Genomic DNA, 22,060 nt, shown 5'->3' on the forward strand with positions numbered 1-22,060 from the left:
GCTTTTATTTTTATTTACAGAAATGTCCCAGGCCACAGCTAAAATAACTCACGGCATATACAATGCACACATTTGTATTGTAAATAATGCGTTTGCCACGCAAATATTTTGCGTCAAAAATGCAGGTGCTATTCAAATAAGGATGGATGGAACTTTATGAATGGCAGCTCAGCACCTTAGAGTATATATAACTCTATGCTCAGCACACGTACACAAACACACATCCGGTAAGGTAACCTATCTGTGAAGACGCAGCGAACAGTGAAATTGATGTCCTATTCACTGTCCGTAAAAGTGATTGTGCGAGTGTCTCAAGAAGAACTCGTTTGTCAACTCCACTACTCCAGTGAGCACACTGAGCAGCAGCAGCAGCAGCAGCATGGCTCAACCAGGGCTCAACTGGGAGGAGGAGGAGGAGGAGGAGGAGAGAGGGAGTGTCTCTCAGGCCTATGCTAGTATGCTCTCACTCAGGTCTCAGAGGGACTGGCGCTTGTTGTGGCACTGGCACAGCGCTACCGGGGTAGAATGACGTCTGTCTAGGGACTTGACTTGGGAAACCTTGGACAAAACGCGGAAAGACTGAGGCTGAATTTCAGTTTGGACCGTCCGTCTACTCTACTCCATTCCTGTCCTCCTCCCAGATAGATCTCCACCGCCCTGGATGACTTCTTGAAGACAAAATTAAGGTAAAGAAAACCAAACAAAACTGTGAATCAACTGGTGTGCTTAAAGGATAGTCAGGTCATGCAGCATAGGCTACTCATAAATAATCACTGTCTCACTATAATTTATATTTAACCCTGGCTTGTAAATATGTGAGTAACTCTGGTTATCATTAAGCAAACAATTGGTTCTGCAAATTGTGTGAGATTTAGTGCCTATATAACCATATAAGCCTATTTAATCTGTAGAAAGTAACATTTCTATGAACTGATCCTGGACATTTGGCACCATAATTCAGACTCTGAGGTCTGGACACAAAACACAGAGGAGTCCAGACTGTTGACATTACTTTATTGGTAACTTATTAACAACTGAGTGAAATGTGGATACTTTGGAGTTAATTGCAATTTTGTAAGCATTTGTTACACAAACAAAGGACACTTATAGGCTGCATGGATTTGCTCAAGACCAGTTTAAATCCAGAGTAGTAGTCTACATGTTTCAAATCAATCATTGTATGGAGAAATATTCAGAGCACAAAAGGTACAGTGTGCATGAGCCTTGGCAGGTTAACAAACTAAAGGCAAACAAAGATAAAGAGACCTACCAACTAGGCTACTGCAGCTGCACTTTATAACTGTTGATCTTAATGGACCTTTGTAGTCCATAAGCATTAGCCTTCCAGAAAATAAAGATCCTCTTCCTCAATCAATTCAAGGGAAACTGGCCTACAAGATAGTTGGATTAGTCGTTCAACTTCTTGTTTATGCCCCAAAATGACTGGATAAACAGGTTTTGTAGAAATTTGTAGCAACTATTAGACATTAATTGTCGAATGTTTAGGCATGTTCTGATCATGTATACTTTACTTTACATAACTAGTAAAGTACCAATGCCAATTAACACTGAGGTGCACTCAGTGCACTGCACACTCTTCCTTGGTGCCCAGGGCCCACCTGTACCATTTGTTATTTGTTTGTAATGTATTTTGGTAAAATTAAACCTGATGAGATAAAGTTATTATCAAAACAGAAATTGAGGCCTATCTCTACACAATCTCAGGATTTCATTGAATCGGAATGTCAACCAGTAGGCCTACTACAGTATGGAGAACTCGCCAGTTTTCCAACTCGCTGCATTGGAAATTCTTCATCAATGTCTTCATCGTTATGCTAACATGCTGTCTTCATCAGTGTAGTATGTCAAACCCACAGATGTTATAGTTAATTTCCAAAGTGATCAAATTATGTTGTGCAATTAAATAGTCAGCTCGATAATGATAAAAAGGTGAGTATGTGATTACCAATGATATTTCAGGATATTGTTTACCAATGAATTACATTGTTTCGGTACTTTGGTGTTTAAACTTTAGCATTCGTACTTCATCTAGTGTAAACTCTCTGTAAACAACTATTCTCTCTCTCTCTCTCTCTCTCTCTCTCTCTCTCTCTCTCTCTCTCTCAATTCAATGCAATTTAAATGAAGGTGAAGTAAAACTAAAATGCACTAAACCGCGCGCGGCAAGTCGGAAAACTGGCGAGTTCTCTGGCGGAGACCCAGTATATTGCTTATCACCACATGTGTTTATGCAATGCCATAAAAATGCATGCAAAACAAGGGTCATCTGCCTTAAGTATGGACACAGTGAAAGAGTGAAGGTTTACTGCACATTGATTTAGTGCAGCTGTGGAATCCAAACGCATTCCATAAACTAATCATACCTGTATAAACTGAGAGGGCCATAGTGTCTAAGGCCCTCGGGCTGCTGGCACTGAGTGGTACACATTATTGAACTGTGGTGTGGATTTTCCGGTTTTTGCAAAAGTCCTACAGGAAAAACCAGATGACATGTGAAGCATGCAATCTCTGTTTCATTATGTCGTAATGGTTTGGATACGTGACTATATACTCATTGAAAGTAAGCCTACACTCTGACACGAAAATCACCTTTTACCAGCACATTCACACAGTAGCTTTGAAAAACATTGATCCATTTAGGATGGGACCGCCTTTTTGTGTTTTTACCCTACAAGACGGGAACCCATTTTGGGGTTCTTGTTGCTATGTACAGTATAAGTAGCATAACAGTTTTTCAGAAAACTTAAGAAGGAATCGGCCTCAGTCCTAAATGAGTTAATAATGAATGGATTTTTTTGTAGAGCATCACAAATGTTGGGTCCACTTGGGTGGTCCAAAGCCTTTTGAATTTTAATGTAACTGTTATGGTAATACCCCCAACCTCCTTTCCCACACACACTCACTTTGTACTATGCTGTTGCACCTTCCACAATGGCAAAGCTCACTTTGTACTCTGATGTTGCACCTTCCACAATGGCACTGGGTGACTGGGGGGTTTAGAGGTGCCAAGTCTGGTTGGTACGCTTCAATTTAAGGATGATTCCACACTTGGCAAAGTTTTGTGTTATTTCTAAATTGCATTTATATAATTCTTTATCTTATGGACACACACACACACACACACACACACACACACACATACACACACACACACTGTGTCTGGATTTGTATGTTGATCTTGACTTGCCCTGGTTCTGTCGTATGATCTAGATGTTGTAACCTGTATGGATCATATAGCAGTCTGTCATTATGTAACTGTAAGTGACACATTCATCTTTAATCCAATGCTCCTGTAGTAAAAAATATCTTAACTGCTCATCGAGGTGTAAATTGGAGTGTGTCTCAAACTTTTTTCCACTTCACAATCATGTGTGTGTGTGGGTATGTGTATGTTGAGGTAGAGAGGTAGTGGCACATAGGCCTACAAACACTCCAGAGCATTCCAGTCTTATCATAAAAAAAAAAAAACTTGTTTGTAAAATATTTCAAACACTGACCATGGTCTTAGTCAGTCCAAAACACTTTAGGCCCCCCTACTTCCTTTCTTCTGGTTTTTCTGGTTGTGGTTGTGGAATGATGCATGGCTTTTCCCTTTCAGTGTGTTTAAAAACATCCTGACCAACCAGACTCTAGTCTTTCTTGTCTTTGACGAGGTAACCACCATCTGGCTTTCCCTGCTGAAAGTGATAATGGTGTTTCACTGAAAACACAGTAGAAATAACCCAGTCAATTCTCCTCTCCTCTCCTCTCTTCCAGAAACCCAGCGAGAACATGGCTACTCATGTAGATGGGAGCTCCGGCGAGGGTCTCCAGGGTCGAGTAACTACCGGCTTGCTGGCTGCCTCCACCAAGCCAGCAGTGCTTGGAACCAAACCTCGACTCGCTCCCAAGCCCTTCTCTACCCAGAGGAACGTTATCCGCTCCATCCATGCCCCAAAGACTGTTGCCCCAGTCTCACCAGCATCTAAGAATGTAGGCCCCATAGCTGAGTCTCCTACAGGCCCTAAACCAAATTTGAATGTTGTCTCCAAACCAATTGACACTGGCGACTCAACGGCAAAAACGGCAGACAAGTCAGAGTCACGTATGATTGGCCAAATTGAGGACACAAAAGTACTCAAATCTATGTCAGAAACCCCGACCCAGCACTCCTCTCACCAAAACACCACCTCAGATTCTAAGCTCATCTCTGTAGATGCCCACACCAAGGGACAAACTAAAGCAATCAAAGAAGAAAAAAATAATTTGGAAAAGCAGCATAGTTCTGATCCTAGTTCTGCTCCAAATAATAACTCCAGCTCAGCTTCACAAACCGCTGAGCCCAAATCAAGCCATCCAGATCTTCTTAAGCCAACAGTAACAGCCAAACCAGTTAACACTCAAATAGCTAGCCCCTCCATGTTGAGCCCAGCAGAGCAAAAGGGAGAAGAGATGGGAACTGAAACTCACAAGTCCGTCTTTTCTCCTCTTGATCCAAAGCCTCAAGTCTCAATGAGAAAAACAAACTCCATCGCCAGTCCATCGGCCAATGAAACCTCTCGCCGGGGGACATCCAGGAATCGCCTTTCTATGGAACTTACCTCAAAGTTTGGTACGACTGGTACGACTCCTACAATTCACACCAGTGATGGAGAAAACAAGCCACCACCCTCAGAGCGTAGACACACAACCCCAGCTCAACCAAACAGAATAGGGGAAGGTGAGCTGACAGAGGGCGGTAAGGAGGATAGGTCAGGGGGAAGCAGTATAAAACGCAGAATTAGTCTTCTGCTGGACTCCTCATCGAGACCAGAGGTTATTATGAAAAGGGAGGAGCCACAGAGCCTCAGTCCGTCAAATGGCACAGGAGGAGTTAGAGGCCGAATCAAGAGCTGGGCAGCAGACACATCTGAGTCTCCGAGGGCCGAGAACAAACCGCTTTGTCAACCCCGAGGCCGTATTAAGAGGTAGGTTCTGTCTTTTTTTCCCCCTCCTTTCAATTTGTCTGAAAACAAAAACATTCTAATATTATAATCAAAACAGATTTCATGGCTGCATTTTTCTTTTTATTATTCTTTGGAAGCACACAGAATGAGTTCCTATTTCAACTAGCATGAGTTTTAACTGTTTCACAGCCCACAGTCCGAAGAACCACTACTGGAAGATGTTGCAGAGTCTGACCTGTCTACAGTCGATACAACACCCAAGAATGTCCCATTTGAAGTTCCCCAGAGAGAGTCTCTATCCATACAGGCTGCAGATACTACTCCAGAGGTCTCATCAGCCGGACAACCAGTGGAGAGACCACTGGAAAGATCTGAAGATGCTGCTGCTATTAATGAACAAGAGAGTTCAGCTGATAATTCTATTGGTGACTCCTCCACTGTGAATGAGAGCCTTCAGCCAGATTCACCCAAAGTCCCCCCCCGACGCCGCTCAGTTCACTTTGGGGTAGTAGAGAGATTTGACGGTGGTCCACCGGAGATGCTGGGATCAGAGTCTGACTCCAGCGGAGGGGAGGAGGAGCTCTCTGAGGATGAGCCTGAGGGCGAAGAGCAAGTCTCAGTGCCAGTTTCTAAGAGAGTACGAGAGATCAAAATGAAAGAGGAGGAAAACCAGAAGTGTTCCGACGCGACTGATAAGGTAAAGCTGAATGTTGAAAAGGAGACAAAAAGAGAACAAGAGGACAGAGAGCAAAAATATAGAGACGATGAGAGAGAGAGTGCAAGGCAGGACGACAAAAGACGCGAGGAAGAGGAGAAACAAAGAGAGGAAGAGAGGGAAAGGCAGATACTGATTGAAGGAGAGAGGGAGCGACAGAGAAAAGAGGAGATTGAGATGGCAAGACAGAAAGAGGAGAGGCTTAAAGAAGAGGAGAGACAGAGAGAAGAAGAGAGAGAAGAGAGGGAAAAGGAGAGATTGCGAGAAGAAGAGAGATTGAGGGAGGAGAAGAGGGAAATGGAGAGATTGAGGGAGATTGAGATGGCAAGACAGACAAAGGAGAGCCTTAAAGAAGAGGAGAGACAGAGAGAAGAGAGGGAAAATGAGAGATTGAGGGAGGAGGAGAGGGAAAAAGAGAGATTGAGGGAGGAGAGACTTAGAGAAGAGGAGACAGAAAGGGAGAGATTGAGGGAAGAGGAGAATGAAAAAGAGAGACGGAAAGAAGAAGAGAGAGAACGGGAGAGATTGAGAGAAGAGAAAGAGAGACTGAGGGAGGAGGAGAGGGCGAGAGAACGACTAAGAGAAGAAGAGGAGAAGCTGAGAGTTGAGAGAGAGGAGCAAGAGAAGGAAAAAGAAAGGCAGCTACAACGTAAAAAGGAAGAGATGGAGAGAGAGCGACTGAGGCAAATAGAAGCTGACAGACTAATGCAGGAGGAAAAGGTGAAAGAGCAGGAGAGAGAGAGACGAGCACAAGATGAAATGGAAAGGAAAAAAGCCAAAGACTTAGAGGAAAGTTTAAGAGAGGCGGTGAGACAGAGCGAAGAAGAGGAGAGCAAGTTACCTGATGAAGAAAAGAACACATGGAAAGAGGGAGAGAGACAGGAGGAGGTGAAGGAAAGGCTGACGGTAGAATCAGAAGACAGACAGACGGAAGAGACTGAAGAGGAACAGAAAGAAGAAAAGAGGGAAGAAGAGAGTCTGCGAGAGGCAGAAGATCAGGAAAGAGAACGGGTAGATCAGAGGCAGGCAGACTCGATGGAAAAAGAAGACGAGGTTGAGACCTCAACAAGTGAAGCACAAATTATGAATTTGATCAGCGTTGATTCCGAAGACATGCTTCCCAAGTCAGAGTCACTCTCGATTAAAGAGGGGGCCGAGGGCCAAATCAAAATGCACAGTGACTTGATTAGATATGAAGACTTTTCCGTCAAACCTCGGAGATGGGGCTCAAACTCAAAGCCCAGGTCCGACACTACCCAGATGGAGGTGGTTCACCCAGAGCTGGAAGCAGGCAATGTTCTGGTATCCCTGGATGTCAACCCTCGGAACGATGAGACATCAGATAGCCCCAAACCCTCCCCAGACCCAGAGAGACCACGGGAGGCAGAGCAGAGCCCAGGGGAGATGGAGACTGAGGAAGAGGTGTCGAAAACGTTTGAAGGAGAAGATTACAAGCAAGAGGTAAATACGCTAGTGCTAGTTCTAACACATTCAACCCAATCCTCTCAGATTATAATGCAATGCTGTGGTATACAGTACATGTTTTCAACAAACCTAGGTACTGACTGAAGCATGAACAGACACTTCGATACATGTATGTAGCAAAGTAGTCTTGTCTGAAGCTCAGACCGGGCAGTAGATGATTGGTTTCACAATTCAAATCCGGGTGGTTACATGTACTATACAGTCTGTGGAGGGCTAAAAAAGAAAAACAGTATGGTAAATAATATGTTGCTAGGGTGGTGACAAGGAGGGAGAGGATTAGGCAAAGGAGCAGAGTTTCTGTACTTGATTGTTTCAACACAACCAACTCAGCCAGCCAGCCAAATATACTGCCAGCCCTGTAACAATAAGACAAATATCTTAGACTTGTTATACTTGCTGTGACTACATGAAGTCAGAGCTGAAGAACTTGTGTGTGTGTCACTATGCATGTGTAGGTGTCTATTCACTGTGTGCCAGTATTGTATCCGCTTGCCGTAGACCAGCAGCTCATTGCTTACCATTTAAAAGCTATCAGAACATGGAATGTTGGAGAAAGAGATGGGTGTTGACTTAAGAGGTGTGACGATAAGAAACTCCACTATACTCATTTATGCCTTTTATTGTAAATCGCTAGCCTTGTTTTGCTGGTACATTTATAGGCTATATAGATTATTAGCTTTATAAGCTAGTGTAGGTACCATAAAACAATCTTTGCCACACACATACAGAAGTGCAAAATAGGCATTTTTCTGCCACCTGTCTTAGTAAGGAAATATTAGGCGCCGGTGTGCAGTCAGCCAATTAAGTTGATGTCCATTTCCCTGTTGTGCTCCTGCATACATAAGCATGTGTGCACATGCATATATGCATTGCATAAGCGTTAGTTCAGCTATTTAAAGTGTATTTGTGTGTGTGTGTGTGTGTGTGTGTGTGTGTGTGTGTGTGTGTGTGTGTGTGTGTGTGTGTGTGTGTGTGTGTGTGTGTGTGTGTGTGTGTGTGTGTGTGTGTGTGTGTGTGTGTGTGTGTGTGTGTGTGTGTGTGTGGAAAAAGGAAGTGAACATGCTTTCAGTTTGACAGCGTGACTGAACTTAACATTATTCTACAGTATCTGTAGTCTTTGCATAAGAAAACTATTGAGATAAAATAATGCATACATAGCATATATATAGACTCGTACAGAAACATAGACTGATAATTTGGACAAATAAGGAACTAAGAACTAGGTTCTGACTTTGAAGCAGAGGAAGTCAAAAGATACTATACATTCATGAGAAAAGGCGATGGGCTATTCATGGCCATCTTGGCTGGGGTATCTGCAACAGCGATGGGTGAGTTTTGTTTGTTTATTTACACAGAAGTGCCTATAATAATAACTACCACACACCTTTGTGACATTAGTGGTGAAAAACCTTACAAATAAAATTCACATAGTCCAATGCCAAGGCTCTGAATCTGAAAATGGCAGGTAAATAAATATAGAATATATTTCTTTCCAACATGAGAAACAGGAAGCACTAAACATAAATAACAATGCTTTGTGGTTTCACTGAGTGAAATGTAATGTTGTGCAGGCTGACCATAATAGACCAAACAAAAAGACTCTGCTGTCGGGACATACATTTCTGTTGAGTTAATTGCAGTAAAAGTGCTGTATATTTGTTGCTGCATACCTGTAACTGGATGTCAACGTTCTCATTGTCATGATACGCAATATCATTTATTTTTCTGCATGCTGAAAATAGCCGATCTCAAAGCTCACAACGCTTTGTAGGTCTGCTATTTTCAGACACAACACCTGAGTTCAACAAAGCAAAAATTGACTTGTCTTTTTAGTTCTACTCGATCTCTTCTCCAGTCTCCACTAGTCCCTCCCTAACATTTTAGTCTAGTTTTTGTTGATGAAATTGTCAGTATAGTTAGTCATAGTTTTAGTCATCATAGCTTAGTTTTTATTTAGTTTTTGTCAGTGAAAAAAGGTAGTCGACGAACATTTTTCACCATAGTTTTAGTCGATGAAATCAACACTGGGTGCAGGACAAGAAGACGCGTCAATAAATAAGTATACAGGCGTATACACACCCTATGGGCCTATACAATAATCCTGCCTAATGCAGGACAAGTAAGAGAGTAGCAAGGTAAGCCTATAGTTATGACATCAGCACAAACCACAGGTAACATTGCAGTACTTCATTACTGTAGTCAGCTGACTGACTCGGCTGTTTTCCCATGTCAGTAGTAGTACTATGGTAGCCTCGGAAAGGCTACTGATGAACATAGTACCAACACAAAGTTACTATTTAATTCAAGAGCATATTTTTTAGCAAAATTTGAATGCGCACTACTACTAATATTGGTATTACTAATACTATTGGTACTACTAATCAATTGGTAAATTGTGTTAGGTAAGGTATAAGCAGAATAATTCACAATTCTATTAGAACTGCATGTTGAGGCATGGTTGGGGAAGTCATTATAGTCTGCCTGAGATTAATGATACTTTGACCACCAGGAGGCACCATTGTACTCAATAATACCACTACCTGCCTGCCCTACACTATGGAAGACAAAGATATGTTGTGTAATAGAGATTGTTACAACATAGCAACAACAGCAATTGTGGATGTTGCCTACCAAATGACCGCTAATTAAGGATATAAGCTAAACTTTTATGGTGACAAAACAAAAAAAACTGACTGGTGAATCGGAGAGCGAGAGCTTAGAGCTATTCAGTTTGGCAATAGCAGAGTGAGTTAGATGTTTGCTGTGCAAACACGGGCTGTTCAGCCAACCGTCAGACCTCATTCAGACGGAGTGGCTGACGAACCCAGAGACGGATACGGTAGAATAGATAGATGGGCCTTTTAGCAAGGATGTGCTATGTGGTCACCGGGCCTCAATTAGACGTGGACACCATTTTTCACTCTCCTTCCTTGTCCTCCCTCATGATAGCATATCAGAATGACCATAAATGGTCCCTCAATTGGCTGCCCACCTCTCCTCTCACTTACTCCACTCTGTCTCTCCGCCCCTAAGCGAGCCCCCCTCTCCCACACCCACCTCCATCCACACTCTCTCTCTCTCTCTCTCTCTCTCTCTCTCTCTGTCTCTCTCGCACACACACAGAGGATATGCAAACTTTCTTGTTTGTGGATGAGCCCACCCTTTTCTCAATCTGCTTTCTGGCTCATCTCTCTTTCATCCATAAACACCAGTACATCCTGACTCTTGCACTCTCTTGTTCTCTCTCTCTCTCTCTCTCTCTCTGTCTCACACGGGCTTTGTCCGTCTCTCTCTTGCTGTTTTTACAAAAGCGGAAGAAGGGCAGTTCCTTTGGTCTTTCAGGTACCCTCGTTTACCTAATAGGAGAGAGCCATCGAGGAAGGTACAGAAAGCACCTTGGCCTAGCCTGCCCTCCCTCGTGGATTTCCACTTCTGAGCACAGACCGTAGCTTTGTTTGACACCCTCTGAAGTGAAAGAGTGCAGAGAAAGGGGTGATCCAGCTCTCTGTACCTGGCCTGGGATATTTCCCACGCTGCTTTTTTTTCTCAACAGAAAATGGATATGTGACGAGAGCTGCAGACAAGCTTGAGGATGTTTAAGGCAGAACACATTTTCACAAAAGAGAAAAGGCGAGAGCTGAAGAATGAGGTAAACATTGAAATTGCTTTGAGTAGAGTAAGAGAGACCCTTCTACTTTCTTCTTCGTTATTTAAAGGTGAGACAAAAGGATGAACTTTATATTGCATGTGATTGATAGTTTCCACTGGACTTCATTCTGTGATGATGAGGTAACTTTGGGAATGTTGTCTTGTCTATCGTAAGGAATGCTATAGAGGAATACCAGAAGGACTGTTTTTACTGCGCTAACATTTTTTGGCCAGACTTCATTACACCCTTACTGATGGAGACTGTTTAAGGAGGCTGTTCTAAGAAGCCGTCCTGCCCTGAACCCATCAAAGGATGGGGAGAAAAGATGGACCCCACCCACATGGAAGTTGGACTTAAGCTTGCTTAATCTAAAGACACTCTAGACCGCCTTCATTTGACTTTCTACAACATATTGTCTTCACGCTACCCCAGATTAGAGACATGACCTGTCAACGGTAACAACTAGAAGACACTTGAGCCACTATGAAAGCAGGGCTTGGGTATCCCCCCGGTTACATTGTTTCCATGTTGATCCTTGTCCGTTGACGAGGCCACCAGCTATGCAGTACTTGGGAGGAAAGCTATCGGCCGCGCAGCTGCAGGTGCTGGGCTGGGTGGGCGGTGTGCGGCGGTCCGTGCACGGGGCTCTGGAGCTGGTCTGGGGCCCAGTGGAAGAAGGGAAGGAGGAAGAAGAAGAAGAAGAAGAGGAAGAGGACGAGCGAGAGGAAGATGATGCGGGGGGAAGGTTTCAGAGGGCCTTGTCACCACTTCGCAGCTTTGCCAGACGAAGCAGGAGATCCCTGCGTAGCGTGTCCCTCCGAGGTCTGCATAGGAGAACCACCGAAACCTGCCCTGTAAGAGATGATGCACTGTAATGTCTCTGCAAGTCCTACTTTCCATGCCCCATGCTCTCTTCTCTGAATATTCTTTTATTAAGACTGACCTCAAAATGGCTTAGATCAGTGAGTGGTTCTCTGCCTTTATTGAGTGGTGCAACCACTCCAAGGAACAGCAATGTCCGTGTTCACCTATGTGTCCGCCTATGTGTTGGTTCACCTATGTGACTACCTATGTGTTGGTTAATGAGCACCAGTATAATGAGTACCAGTAGGGGCGCTGTTGTGTCAGAAACAGAGAGAGAGAGAGGGAGAGGGAGAGAGAGAGAGAGAGAGAGGGCATACTTTGGACCAACACACAACAAGAAACGGATGCGCCTTGCGGCCATAGATAATTAAACAACCAAACTTAAGCATAGCAAATGTTTCAGTTTCACTTTCAAGGAACAACTCTGTTCACAGTATTAAGTTGGAACGTAATTATTCAAATGAATGAATGTCGGATGTCTTATCTTAGCTGTGTCTATTTCAGAGTCAAAGCTGTAGTGTTGGTAGCAATGTACACAGACTACATGTGTCTGCTTGTGTGACGCCCGGGACTTGAAGTAGACCCGGGTCTACCGCCAACATCTTAACCACTAGCCTAATAGAATTCCCCCTTCTTGGAGATATTAGGCTTTTGGTCATCAGGCAGAGGCTCTGGGGCACTTCTGCTACACATGAGTGCATCTATATATGGTTTAAGAGACGGGAACATGTTTGTTTCATAAACGAGCCGGAGTTTATGAGAGCAGCCCGTCTGCTCTCATGAATGGGAATGGGGGGCTTTTTACACAAAGATTCAGTGAAGGAGAATGCCTAAAACCTCTCCAGGGGCTTGAGAAAAGGCATTCTCTGGGCATGTTTGTACATTATTGTAGGATAAAATTACATCAATGTGGAATATACACATCTACTATTACAAAGAAAACATTAATAGACATGTCATACATGTCTGCAACTTGCAAGGAGTTGCATTGGTGCGGTTGACCTTAAAGCTGTTTTGTTGCAAAGAGTTGCGACTAGTTCGCATTGGTGGGGTTTGGGCTTTAGACTTGGTTGGACTATTAGTTCCTCAGTATTGGTTGGTATATTTTCGGTTAATTGCCCAGCACTAGTCTAGTGCCAAGGCAAACTGATGTGCCCTGAGACAAATCCAGTTGTGCCTTGGGACATTGTGACAACCACATATTATTATTATTGCAATATATTATTATAATTATAACATTTATTAATAATTTTTTTGATTTACAGAGGTGAATTCTGTCAACCTAGTGTCTCTATTTTGGTCCCTAACATGTCATTATACTGTATGAAAAAACGTATGATTATCTTCAAATTATAAAAATGTTTACCCCCACAAATATCTCTCTATCTATCTATCTATCTATCTATCTATCTATCTATCTATCTATCTATCTATCTATCTATCTATCTATCTATCTATCTATCTATCTATCTATCTATCTATCTATCTATCTATCTATCTATCTATCTATCTATATATATATATATATAAAAATAGCCAATCCACAAGCTCACAGTGTCACGCATAATGATGCGTTGTGAGCTTGCATAAACGGTAACTGCTGATTTCACTAGGAACACAGGTGTGCCTTGAGATTTTGACTTGCCCATTGGTGTGTTCCTTGGGCACAAAAATGAAAACCACTGCAGAGCATGACGGAAAAGTAGAGCAAGAGAACTATAAAGAATCTTGGCCATGTCTCAACTTGCACAGTACATCCTCCACCCCACCACTCGCATGTAAACACATGTGTGCACTCATGCAGACACACAATGTTTTTTTATTGGTGTTAAGTATAGTTTTGGTATATTGGAATTCCAACCATAAATTAATTAATGTGGGATGGTGTCAAGAGTAAGTATAGAGTAGTAATAGACATGTATGAGCTGATTGCCTTACATAATGGTCTGGAATATGTTTGTATGTACGTATGTGGTAATAAATTGTTGATGTCTGGCTGGAACATTGTATGCCCTACTTTGTCAATGATAGTATCATGCAAAAGTAACAACGCATCACAACACATAGATGCCAGGGCTATTTTTGCCCGTTATGACATACCCAGAAGAATAGCGACACTACGGTTCATATTGTGGACTGCCCCATTCATCTTCTCTCTATATGAAATAGTGATGCACCGAATATTCGTCCGCAGAAAATATTCGGCAGAAAATGGCTAAAAATGCATTTTCGGCCTATTCGGTTTCTGCCCGAATAGGCAGAAAATATATTACCGAATAGTGTATGCAATTAATGCATTCAAAAGAGCTGAATAAATGTTTTATGGACCCATAATAGTGATTATTATTTAAGTTAAGTTTTGCCATAACCATTTCGTTTGCCATAAATCGGGTACCGTAGCTTTAAGGTATGGCCATGACAGCAATGTTAGGAAAAATATATATATAATATTAATCATATTCGGGTTTTCGGCCAACTGTTTCCTATATTCGGAATTCGGTTTCGGCCAAGAAGTTCCCTTTCGGTGCATCCCTAATATGAAATGAGGTAGACTTTAACATAACTCACTGCATGACTAAAGCTGAAGGTGTAGACGGACACTCCCATTTGTTTGTTGATGTGCTTGGATGACATCAATCATCGCCATCATCATTGTACAGGTTTCGCTTCCTGTTGCATTGCTCTTCAGCTTTCTCTGCTATGGATTCGTGGGTTTGTCATTGGTCACACTGTGTGTCTTCCACAAGTGGCAATGAATGAGTTTTATGGATGAACTGAAAACGTTTGAGGCAAGAAATATGCATTTATGGATCTCTATCTCGTATATCATGTGCAATGCCTACTGTAGGCGAGTCACAGGAAAAACATTGCAGCGGAGCCATCTTTGCAGTTGCGAGGGCAAATATGAGAAGCGGCTTTGGCTTCAGCTTTGTTTGGGATGGTGTAAACGATCCACAAACAAAGCAAAACAAATAAGCAAGGCTTTTAATGCGTAACGTTGATACATTAAAAGCTTTGCTTATTTGTTTTCATAAATACCGTAGGTTAGGCGTACTAACTGTACCCCACCTGAGGACATCAGAGGACACACACAACACACACACACACACACACACACTCTAATGCGTTTCATTTAGAGCTATGTTACTCTCAACTTCCGCCACTCGCATGAATGCAGACCAGCCTCTACTCTTTGGCGTAAATAAAAAGAACGTTTTTGCTACTCACCAAAACAAAGGCGAGTTGTGTCATTAGAAAGCCTACTTTCCTTAGTGGACGCACTCTGAGCCCCCCACCACACGTATAAACTGTACTTTTTGGCCAAAAAGGGATTTTGTTTCCACCAAAACAAATATATTTTAGTTACTCCGCTGCGCCCTCTACTGATATTGCCCAGAGAATTAGTTGTCAGTTACTGGGAAGACGGATGTCAAGAACTTCCACAGAAAAGTGAGTTAGAATCTCAAGGGAAACTGTACCGGATTGCCTGGTTGAGTCACCATTATAAGGAAATGTGCCCATAATGAATTGCAAGTGTCTGCTTACTGAGTCATAGAATAAGTTACAATGAACAGCAACATGAGTTTAATATGGAAGGTTAATTTCTTTCCCCCACACCACGACCATATCCCCCCTCCCAACACAACAATGGTCCCCAGGTTGATTCTCAGTCAGGGTGGTCGTCCGACTCGTCCCCAGGTTGATTCTCAGTCAGGGTGGTGGTCCCCAGGCTGATTCTCAGTCAGGGTGGTGGTCCCTGGTTCATACTCATTTGAAAACCCCTGCACTAAGGAAAGTAGGCTTTCTAATGACACAACCCACCTTTGTTTTGGTGAGTAGCAAAAACGTTCTTTTTATTTACGCCAAAGAGGAGAGGCTAGTCTGATTTTGATTTGAGATTTAAAACTGAAAGTCCCATAGCCTTACTGCGCAGGGCAGAATCGTAGAAGCAGTAGAAGGCTATGGACCAGAGCTAGGACTCAGGTAGATGTAACTTGGCTCTGCACATCTACACCCACCCTTTTTGAGGCCATAGGCAAATCCTCTCAGTAGCCCATTCATCCACACCATGATTCTGCCAGATAAGAGACATTGTGCAAATGAAGCTGCTTTTTGTGTGACTCAAACAACATCAGTTTCATGCACTACATGGACTTATGAACCAGCTTTTTCAGAAATGTCCAAGACCAGTGCAGTCAACATCTGTTTAGTATCCAGGTAACATGCAGGAAGCTTAAAATAGTGTTTTTGTAAATGTGTACAGTAGTTGTGTGTGTGTGTGTGTGTGTGTGTGTGTGTGTGTGTGTGTGTGTGTGTGCACGCAGTTGCACGCTTGATATTTTCTGAGGACAAGCTACCCTCTGTGACCAACTCATTAAAAGATGCATGCCTGGCTGCTTGTTGGAGCTCTTTCTCTGTAGTTTGTACTTTATGCATCCCACACAGCCCATCCTCTCCCTCTGCTTTCATTCTATACAGTATATACACTGTCTAAATGAGAAGATAAGGAAACATTTAAAGCATTATGTGAAATCCTAAAGCCTAAACCACACCTGTTGCAACTCCTTTCAACTAGTCCCAAGTTTGCATTCTCAACTCCTTGCAACAAAACAGTTTTAATGTCTTTTTGGGGCCTTTTGCCCGGGCTCGGGCCAGGGCTTTAGGTAGTTAATTGATATACAGTATATACTTTGAAATGCAAGTTCATCCATGTTTTTTTTTTCTTTTCCCGTTTAAAATGTTTTATTACATTTCTGTCCATATTGCACCATCATTCTATATCTATCTTATCTAACTATCTCTAGCGTATTCTCTATCTCTCCTTTCTGCCACCCCAGGAGCAGATCAAAAGCTACTGTACAGGGGGAGACGGTTTAGCCACAGACGCTTTGGTTAACAGTGAACCAGGAGACCAACAGCATGTGTCCTGTGAACCGGTGTCTCCTGCAATGGACGGGTAAGAAACAAACTTAACTATTCTACCCAAGTCACTCTTACTTTGGACTACAAAATCGATTGACATCAGTTGTCAGTAGTGTCCTTTTATGTGTGCTCACTGCTGATAGAAGACCAGTCAAGACATGTTCAAGAGCACATCTGTGTATCATGCTTTAAAGGAGTGGCTTCAAATTATGCTCTAAGATACGTTATGATTCAAACTGAAGCCCTATTGGCTAGGTACGTACCACATTAACTTAAAGTCATAAAATAAGTAGCCTACAGGTACAGTCTGAGAGCTACGATTAGCTCACAAGGCAAGAACTTTGATGGACTTTGTGCAAACAAGAATTATGTTTAATGGGTTTTCCTAGACCAAAATGATAGAAATAGAAATGTATTTATCCTTTGCCTGCTTCGTCCATGAAGTTAATAATACGCAAACAAATGAAACATGTTTGCACAAAAATGAAAAACAAAAACAAAGTGTAAGTTAAACAATGTTTCGCTTTATACCTGCTTCCTGCTTTCCATATTGCATTTTCCAGATTTAAGCTTACTCTGCCACCTAGTGTTTTATAAAGGCAAAATATGTAATTTCATCTGTGAGGACTTTAACCAAACTCATAATTATTTAAATAAAATGGCAATATCCTCTGCTTCTCAGTTCAGCCTAAATTAATTAAATGGCTTTCCTCCTCTTCTAGTCCAAAGTGTGACCAGGAAGCTGAAATGTCACCTGATGAACCTGACACTGGAATTCTTGACACAGAGACGGAGCTACCTGCCCTTCCTGAGGTTAGTCTGATAGGTTGTTTGTCCTCCACCCTGATGGAATTGGGTTGTGTGTTTGTTTGTTTGTTTGTTTGTTTGTTACGTCACACTGTGGCATGTATTAGCCACAAGGGGCGACAAAACTATGGAGGAACTCAAGTCAAATGACCAAAGGACTAAAAGACTCCACTAAAATCTGTTTCTGAAAACATTTGTGGCGAAAAATATGTAGTTGCTCAAGGTTGGACCACACCGGCCACTGCGGCAAAACAGACGCGATAGCCATGTTGTTTGGGAAACACGAGAAGTAGCATTTGCCATACTTTTCATGAATCCCTTACACACACCACAGCATTAAAAGCTCTGCTTATGTTTTCCACCTAGGATAGGAGTGAACTAATTGTACTACACACACTAATTGCACTACCCACAATGACCTCAACGGTGGGTGACATCACCACATGCATGGCATCGCACGTATGTACAGAAAATGAAAGTCTGCAGAATATAGCTCTCCTTTACAGATTTCAATTCAACACTATTAGTGACATTTCGAAGCAGTGCTGGATTCAAATATACAAAGGGGAGCAACAGTGTACAGACTTTAATTTCCTGTCCATGGGGTCTGGCACCTGCCTAGAAGACTTATTGGAGATACTGATCATTCTTTTGTTGTTCCTTTATGCACAGAGCACCACCTCTTTCCTGGACAACCAGGTCCAGAGGTCACGGGCAGAGCTGGGCAAGAGGAGGAGCCAGCGAACGCGTCTGCCGACAGCTGCCCGAAACGCCCCGGCAGCAGCAGTGCCCACACGTACTGAGATCACCTCTCCTACCACTCCTAGTCCTGACTGGAGGACCTGTGACTCTACAGGTTAGCAACACAACTATTACATCAATCCATTTGTAATTATTGCGTTCGTTCGTTCGTTCGTTCGTTCGTTCGTTCGTTCGTTCTTTCTTTCTTTCTTTCTTTCTTTCTTTCTTTCTTTCATTCATTCATTCATTCATTCATTCATTCATTCATTCATTCATTCATTCATTCATTCATTCATTCATTCATTCATTCATTCATTCATTCATTCATTCACTCACTCACTCACTCACTCACTCACTCACTCACTCACTCACTCACTCACTCACTCACTCACTCACTCAAAATTAATTACTTTATTTGTAATTATATTAAAGCCTTAAATCTTAAAATGGTGTGCATGTAGATTAACTGGAGAGTGCATCAACCACATAGTTGGCAATGTTTCTGGATCCATGTCCTTTCCCCCCATACCCTGCAGTAGTTTCCTATCTCTCCTATCTAAGTAAAGCAAAAGAAAGGCTGTCTAAAATATTAATCATCTCATCTTATTAATCTAATATCCCAACAATATTTTATAAAAAATAAAATGCATTATTATTAGTTTGTTTTCACGTACAGGTGGAAATATACATAATGGTAAAAATACAAAATAAAACATTGCAAGCTAGTAAGCAGCTAATACAATTAATAATGGGTGTGTTAGATTTAGGTGTGCCCTGAGCCATGGATATGCCAATGTGCATAGTAAGTCAACAGTCTTGTCAATGCTTGCACATTCTCACTCCTAGATCTAAAACGCCATTTATTAATTGTATTGGCTGCAGCTGTGTCTCATTGGATGGAACTTTATGGAAGTGAAGCTTAGGGTTTCATGCCCATAGTAAGGTGAAAAGCAGTCTGGAAACATGAATGTATTGTATAGTATGTTTGTACTAATCGGTCCATTGACTGTCTTACCAAGATGGAGAAGCGGTATGTTCCAAGAAGCGGGCATCAGAGTCTGAGGAGGAGCAGCCCAGACTGAAGGAGGTCGTTTCTCCGCCTCCTACTTCTCAGAGGGTCGCCATTTTCCCTGGGATGAATCCCTCTGCCCTCATGGTAGGTGCTGTCAAAAATATTCAATAAAAAAACAATGATTTTCCAAGTTTGCTAAGGCAATGATGATAAACGGTAGGCTTCCATTTGAAAACGAACCCTGAGGAGCTGTGTGCTTGTCTGTGTCCTGCTTTTAAGGCTCAGCTGAAAAAGAGAACGGGAGGAGGCGTCGAGGAAAGCCCAGAGAAAGTGGAGGAGGAGAGTCCAGGTGAGGAGCTAGCGCCACCGACCTTTCAGCTCACACGCCCCCCTCGTTCCCCTGCTCTGCTGGCCGGGGCTGCTCGAGTGCTGCCCCCTCTGGGAGGCACAGACGGAGGGTAAGCACCAAGCTTTACAGCAGAATCATTACAAAACCTTGAAAACGTACCTTGAAATATGTCGTTGCTGTTGGGGGAAACCTGTCTCCATATTTCATTTATTTTCCATAAATGAATGCCCCGTCTTATATTTCATCGCATGACAGTGTTGCGCAAAAGTAACGTAAATGTCAGATCTAGTCGCTCACAAGTTTCAACCTCTGAACGTTCTTTGTCTAACCCTAATTTTCCGGAAATGTTTGCCTGTAATGACATGGCCCGAATAGGGTCACCAGTTTTTAAGTCATTCATTCTGTTTGTTGGTATTATAAATGAAAAGTATGACCTATTAAAGCATGTAAATAAAGGTTTCCATTGAAACACTGTTTTTCCCATTTCCTGAAAAGTAACACAAGGTTTAGACCAGACAGTGACAATATACTGTACATTCTGGGACTGCATGATGATTGTGTGATTGTGTCTCCTAGGACAAACTCTGCCCCCTCCTGGTTGAAAGAACTGAAGTCAAAGAAACGTTTGAGTCAGTGCGACAATGAGGCCTAACCAGACACAAATGAGTCAACATTGGTGAGGAGGGAGTAATGTTTGAATACCTTGCTGCTGCATGAAATATAGTTAACCCATTAAGACCTGAGTCTGATTCTAAAAATAAATTCTAAACTGTTTTCTGAAAGACATATTTTGCTATCTTCAGTGGTGCTCAAACTTCTTCATGTCATGGACCCCCAAAATTATACTGTATATATTTGGTCGCTGACCCCATCTCAAAATATTTTGACACAGAAGCAAAGATTTTAGTTAAAAATGTTCATTTAAAAAATATATACAGTATATTCAAACAAATTATGAAATCATGAAAGTGTGTGTGCAAATTTTCCCAATATATCTGCTATTTTTGAATAGTCAGTATAACAACAAGGTGGTTAAAATGATGTGACGCTATATTAACTACTTTTGCTGGGGTCCCCCTGGTACCTCCCCGGATCCCACTTTGCGAACCAATTTGATATACATACCCTAAATCGCTAGCTAAAATCTGTAATGACACGGATGCTTTCCCAGTTTGAATGGGCTCATACAAATATCAAGTATGGCATGTCTGCCACTCTGATCATCAGGCCCCATATTTCTCCTGACCTTGACTTACTCTTGTGCGTGTAATTGTTTGCATAGTGATGCTAAAATGCACTTTATGGGTTTATTGTCTTTCAGGAGACGCTGACGTCCTAAAGTGGAGCAGGAATACTTCCATCTCAGCTATGATTTCTGAGAGAACTCGTGGGATTGCTCCATGTCTGTGTCTTTATGCAGACATGAACTGGAAATATGCAAAGAGGAAATGTATGCTTTTGTGAGGCATGTTGGCCTTTGAGCACCTTTTGTAGACGATTCAGAATACTTTTGTTATTTGTGAATTCAGAATACTTTTATTATTTGTGAATTCAGAATACTTTTGTTATTATTTGTGGAATAAATCAGGTTTCTGAGATGAGATCATCCAATCCAAGTGCCTTCCAAGTGCCAAGAATGATCTGTTTTCATCAAGCACACAATTTATCTACTGTCATATCAAATTTTTATTGTTTTGCCTTTAGTTTTGATGTGCGAGAGCACTGTAAGCTGTATCTAATGGGATTGAAGGTACATACTGTCGACCTACAAGGTGATCACGCTTAAAGCAATGGAAACACTTGAGCTGTGTGTAAGCGCACACAAACAAATGCAAAATAAAATATGTACAGAAAATATAATGGATAATGGATTATAATATAAAATGCTCAAAATGACTTGCATTATGACTTAAATTATTGTACTGCACCACACACAAGATAGATAAACACTTTAAAGACTTAACATAAAATTCCATCCATAAAGCACAAAGACAATAGAAAGGGAAACTACCTATATACTGTATACTATACATATACTATACCTAAATGGCATCTATTAACTTTGTCTCTTGTTGGTTAATATGAATATTTTGATCTGTATGATGATGATTTTGGGAATATAATGTTTTTCTATGCAATGTACTTTTTATGTGAAGTGTATTCTCAAACTTTTTAAATTGGTTAGAGGCCTGGCTCGCTGCCTTGGAGTCGGCTGTGGAATGTGTGCCCAGTGGGTCACTTTTGGTAAGCAGAACTGGCACTGCTTGCATTTTTATGAAAGCGGTGTCGGTGCAGCATGGCCGTATACGATCTAATGGGTCGCACTTTTGGAATAAAATGGAAATAAATGTGTCTTCATGAAACTCATGTGCCGCTGGCTTTTGTCAGGGTCAGGGTCAGGCCCTGTGTACAAAGGGTTGGAAACTCAAGTGCAGAGACAACTCAACAGTTTATTACTGCAAAATGAAAACTAAAACGTAAGCACAGAAGATAAAAATATCCAATGCTCATGCAGAAGATCCAATGAAATAAAACGAGTAAACAAACTGAAAAGCAGTGTCTAAAACAG

The 22,060-nt window shown here is 42.0% G+C and overlaps 1 protein-coding gene across 3 annotated transcripts; it reads left to right on the plus strand.

The window, feature by feature from the left end:
• Positions 1 to 513: 513 nt before the first annotated feature.
• Positions 514 to 21,852, plus strand: LOC310862584 (uncharacterized protein). Of its 3 annotated transcripts, none has more exons than XM_083770558.1 (10): positions 514 to 686; positions 3,778 to 4,967; positions 5,136 to 7,122; positions 16,498 to 16,616; positions 17,305 to 17,395; positions 18,062 to 18,245; positions 19,150 to 19,286; positions 19,422 to 19,600; positions 20,068 to 20,167; positions 20,813 to 21,852. In XM_083770558.1, the coding sequence occupies exons 2-9, from the start codon at positions 3,793 to 3,795 to the stop codon at positions 20,141 to 20,143; spliced, it is 3,948 nt and encodes a 1,315-aa protein (XP_083626684.1). In that variant the 5' UTR covers positions 514 to 686; positions 3,778 to 3,792; the 3' UTR covers positions 20,144 to 20,167; positions 20,813 to 21,852. The 3 variants fall into 3 exon arrangements, with proteins under 3 accessions (XP_083626684.1, XP_083626685.1, XP_083626686.1); XM_083770559.1 differs by having other exon boundaries at positions 20,816 to 21,852; XM_083770560.1 differs by lacking the exons at positions 514 to 686; positions 3,778 to 4,967; positions 5,136 to 7,122 and adding an exon at positions 10,313 to 11,649.
• Positions 21,853 to 22,060: the final 208 nt, after the last annotated feature.

Source organism: Protomyctophum parallelum, assembly GCF_964188405.1.
Source record: "Protomyctophum parallelum genome assembly, chromosome: 8".
NCBI classification, from domain to species: domain Eukaryota; kingdom Metazoa; phylum Chordata; class Actinopteri; order Myctophiformes; family Myctophidae; genus Protomyctophum; species Protomyctophum parallelum.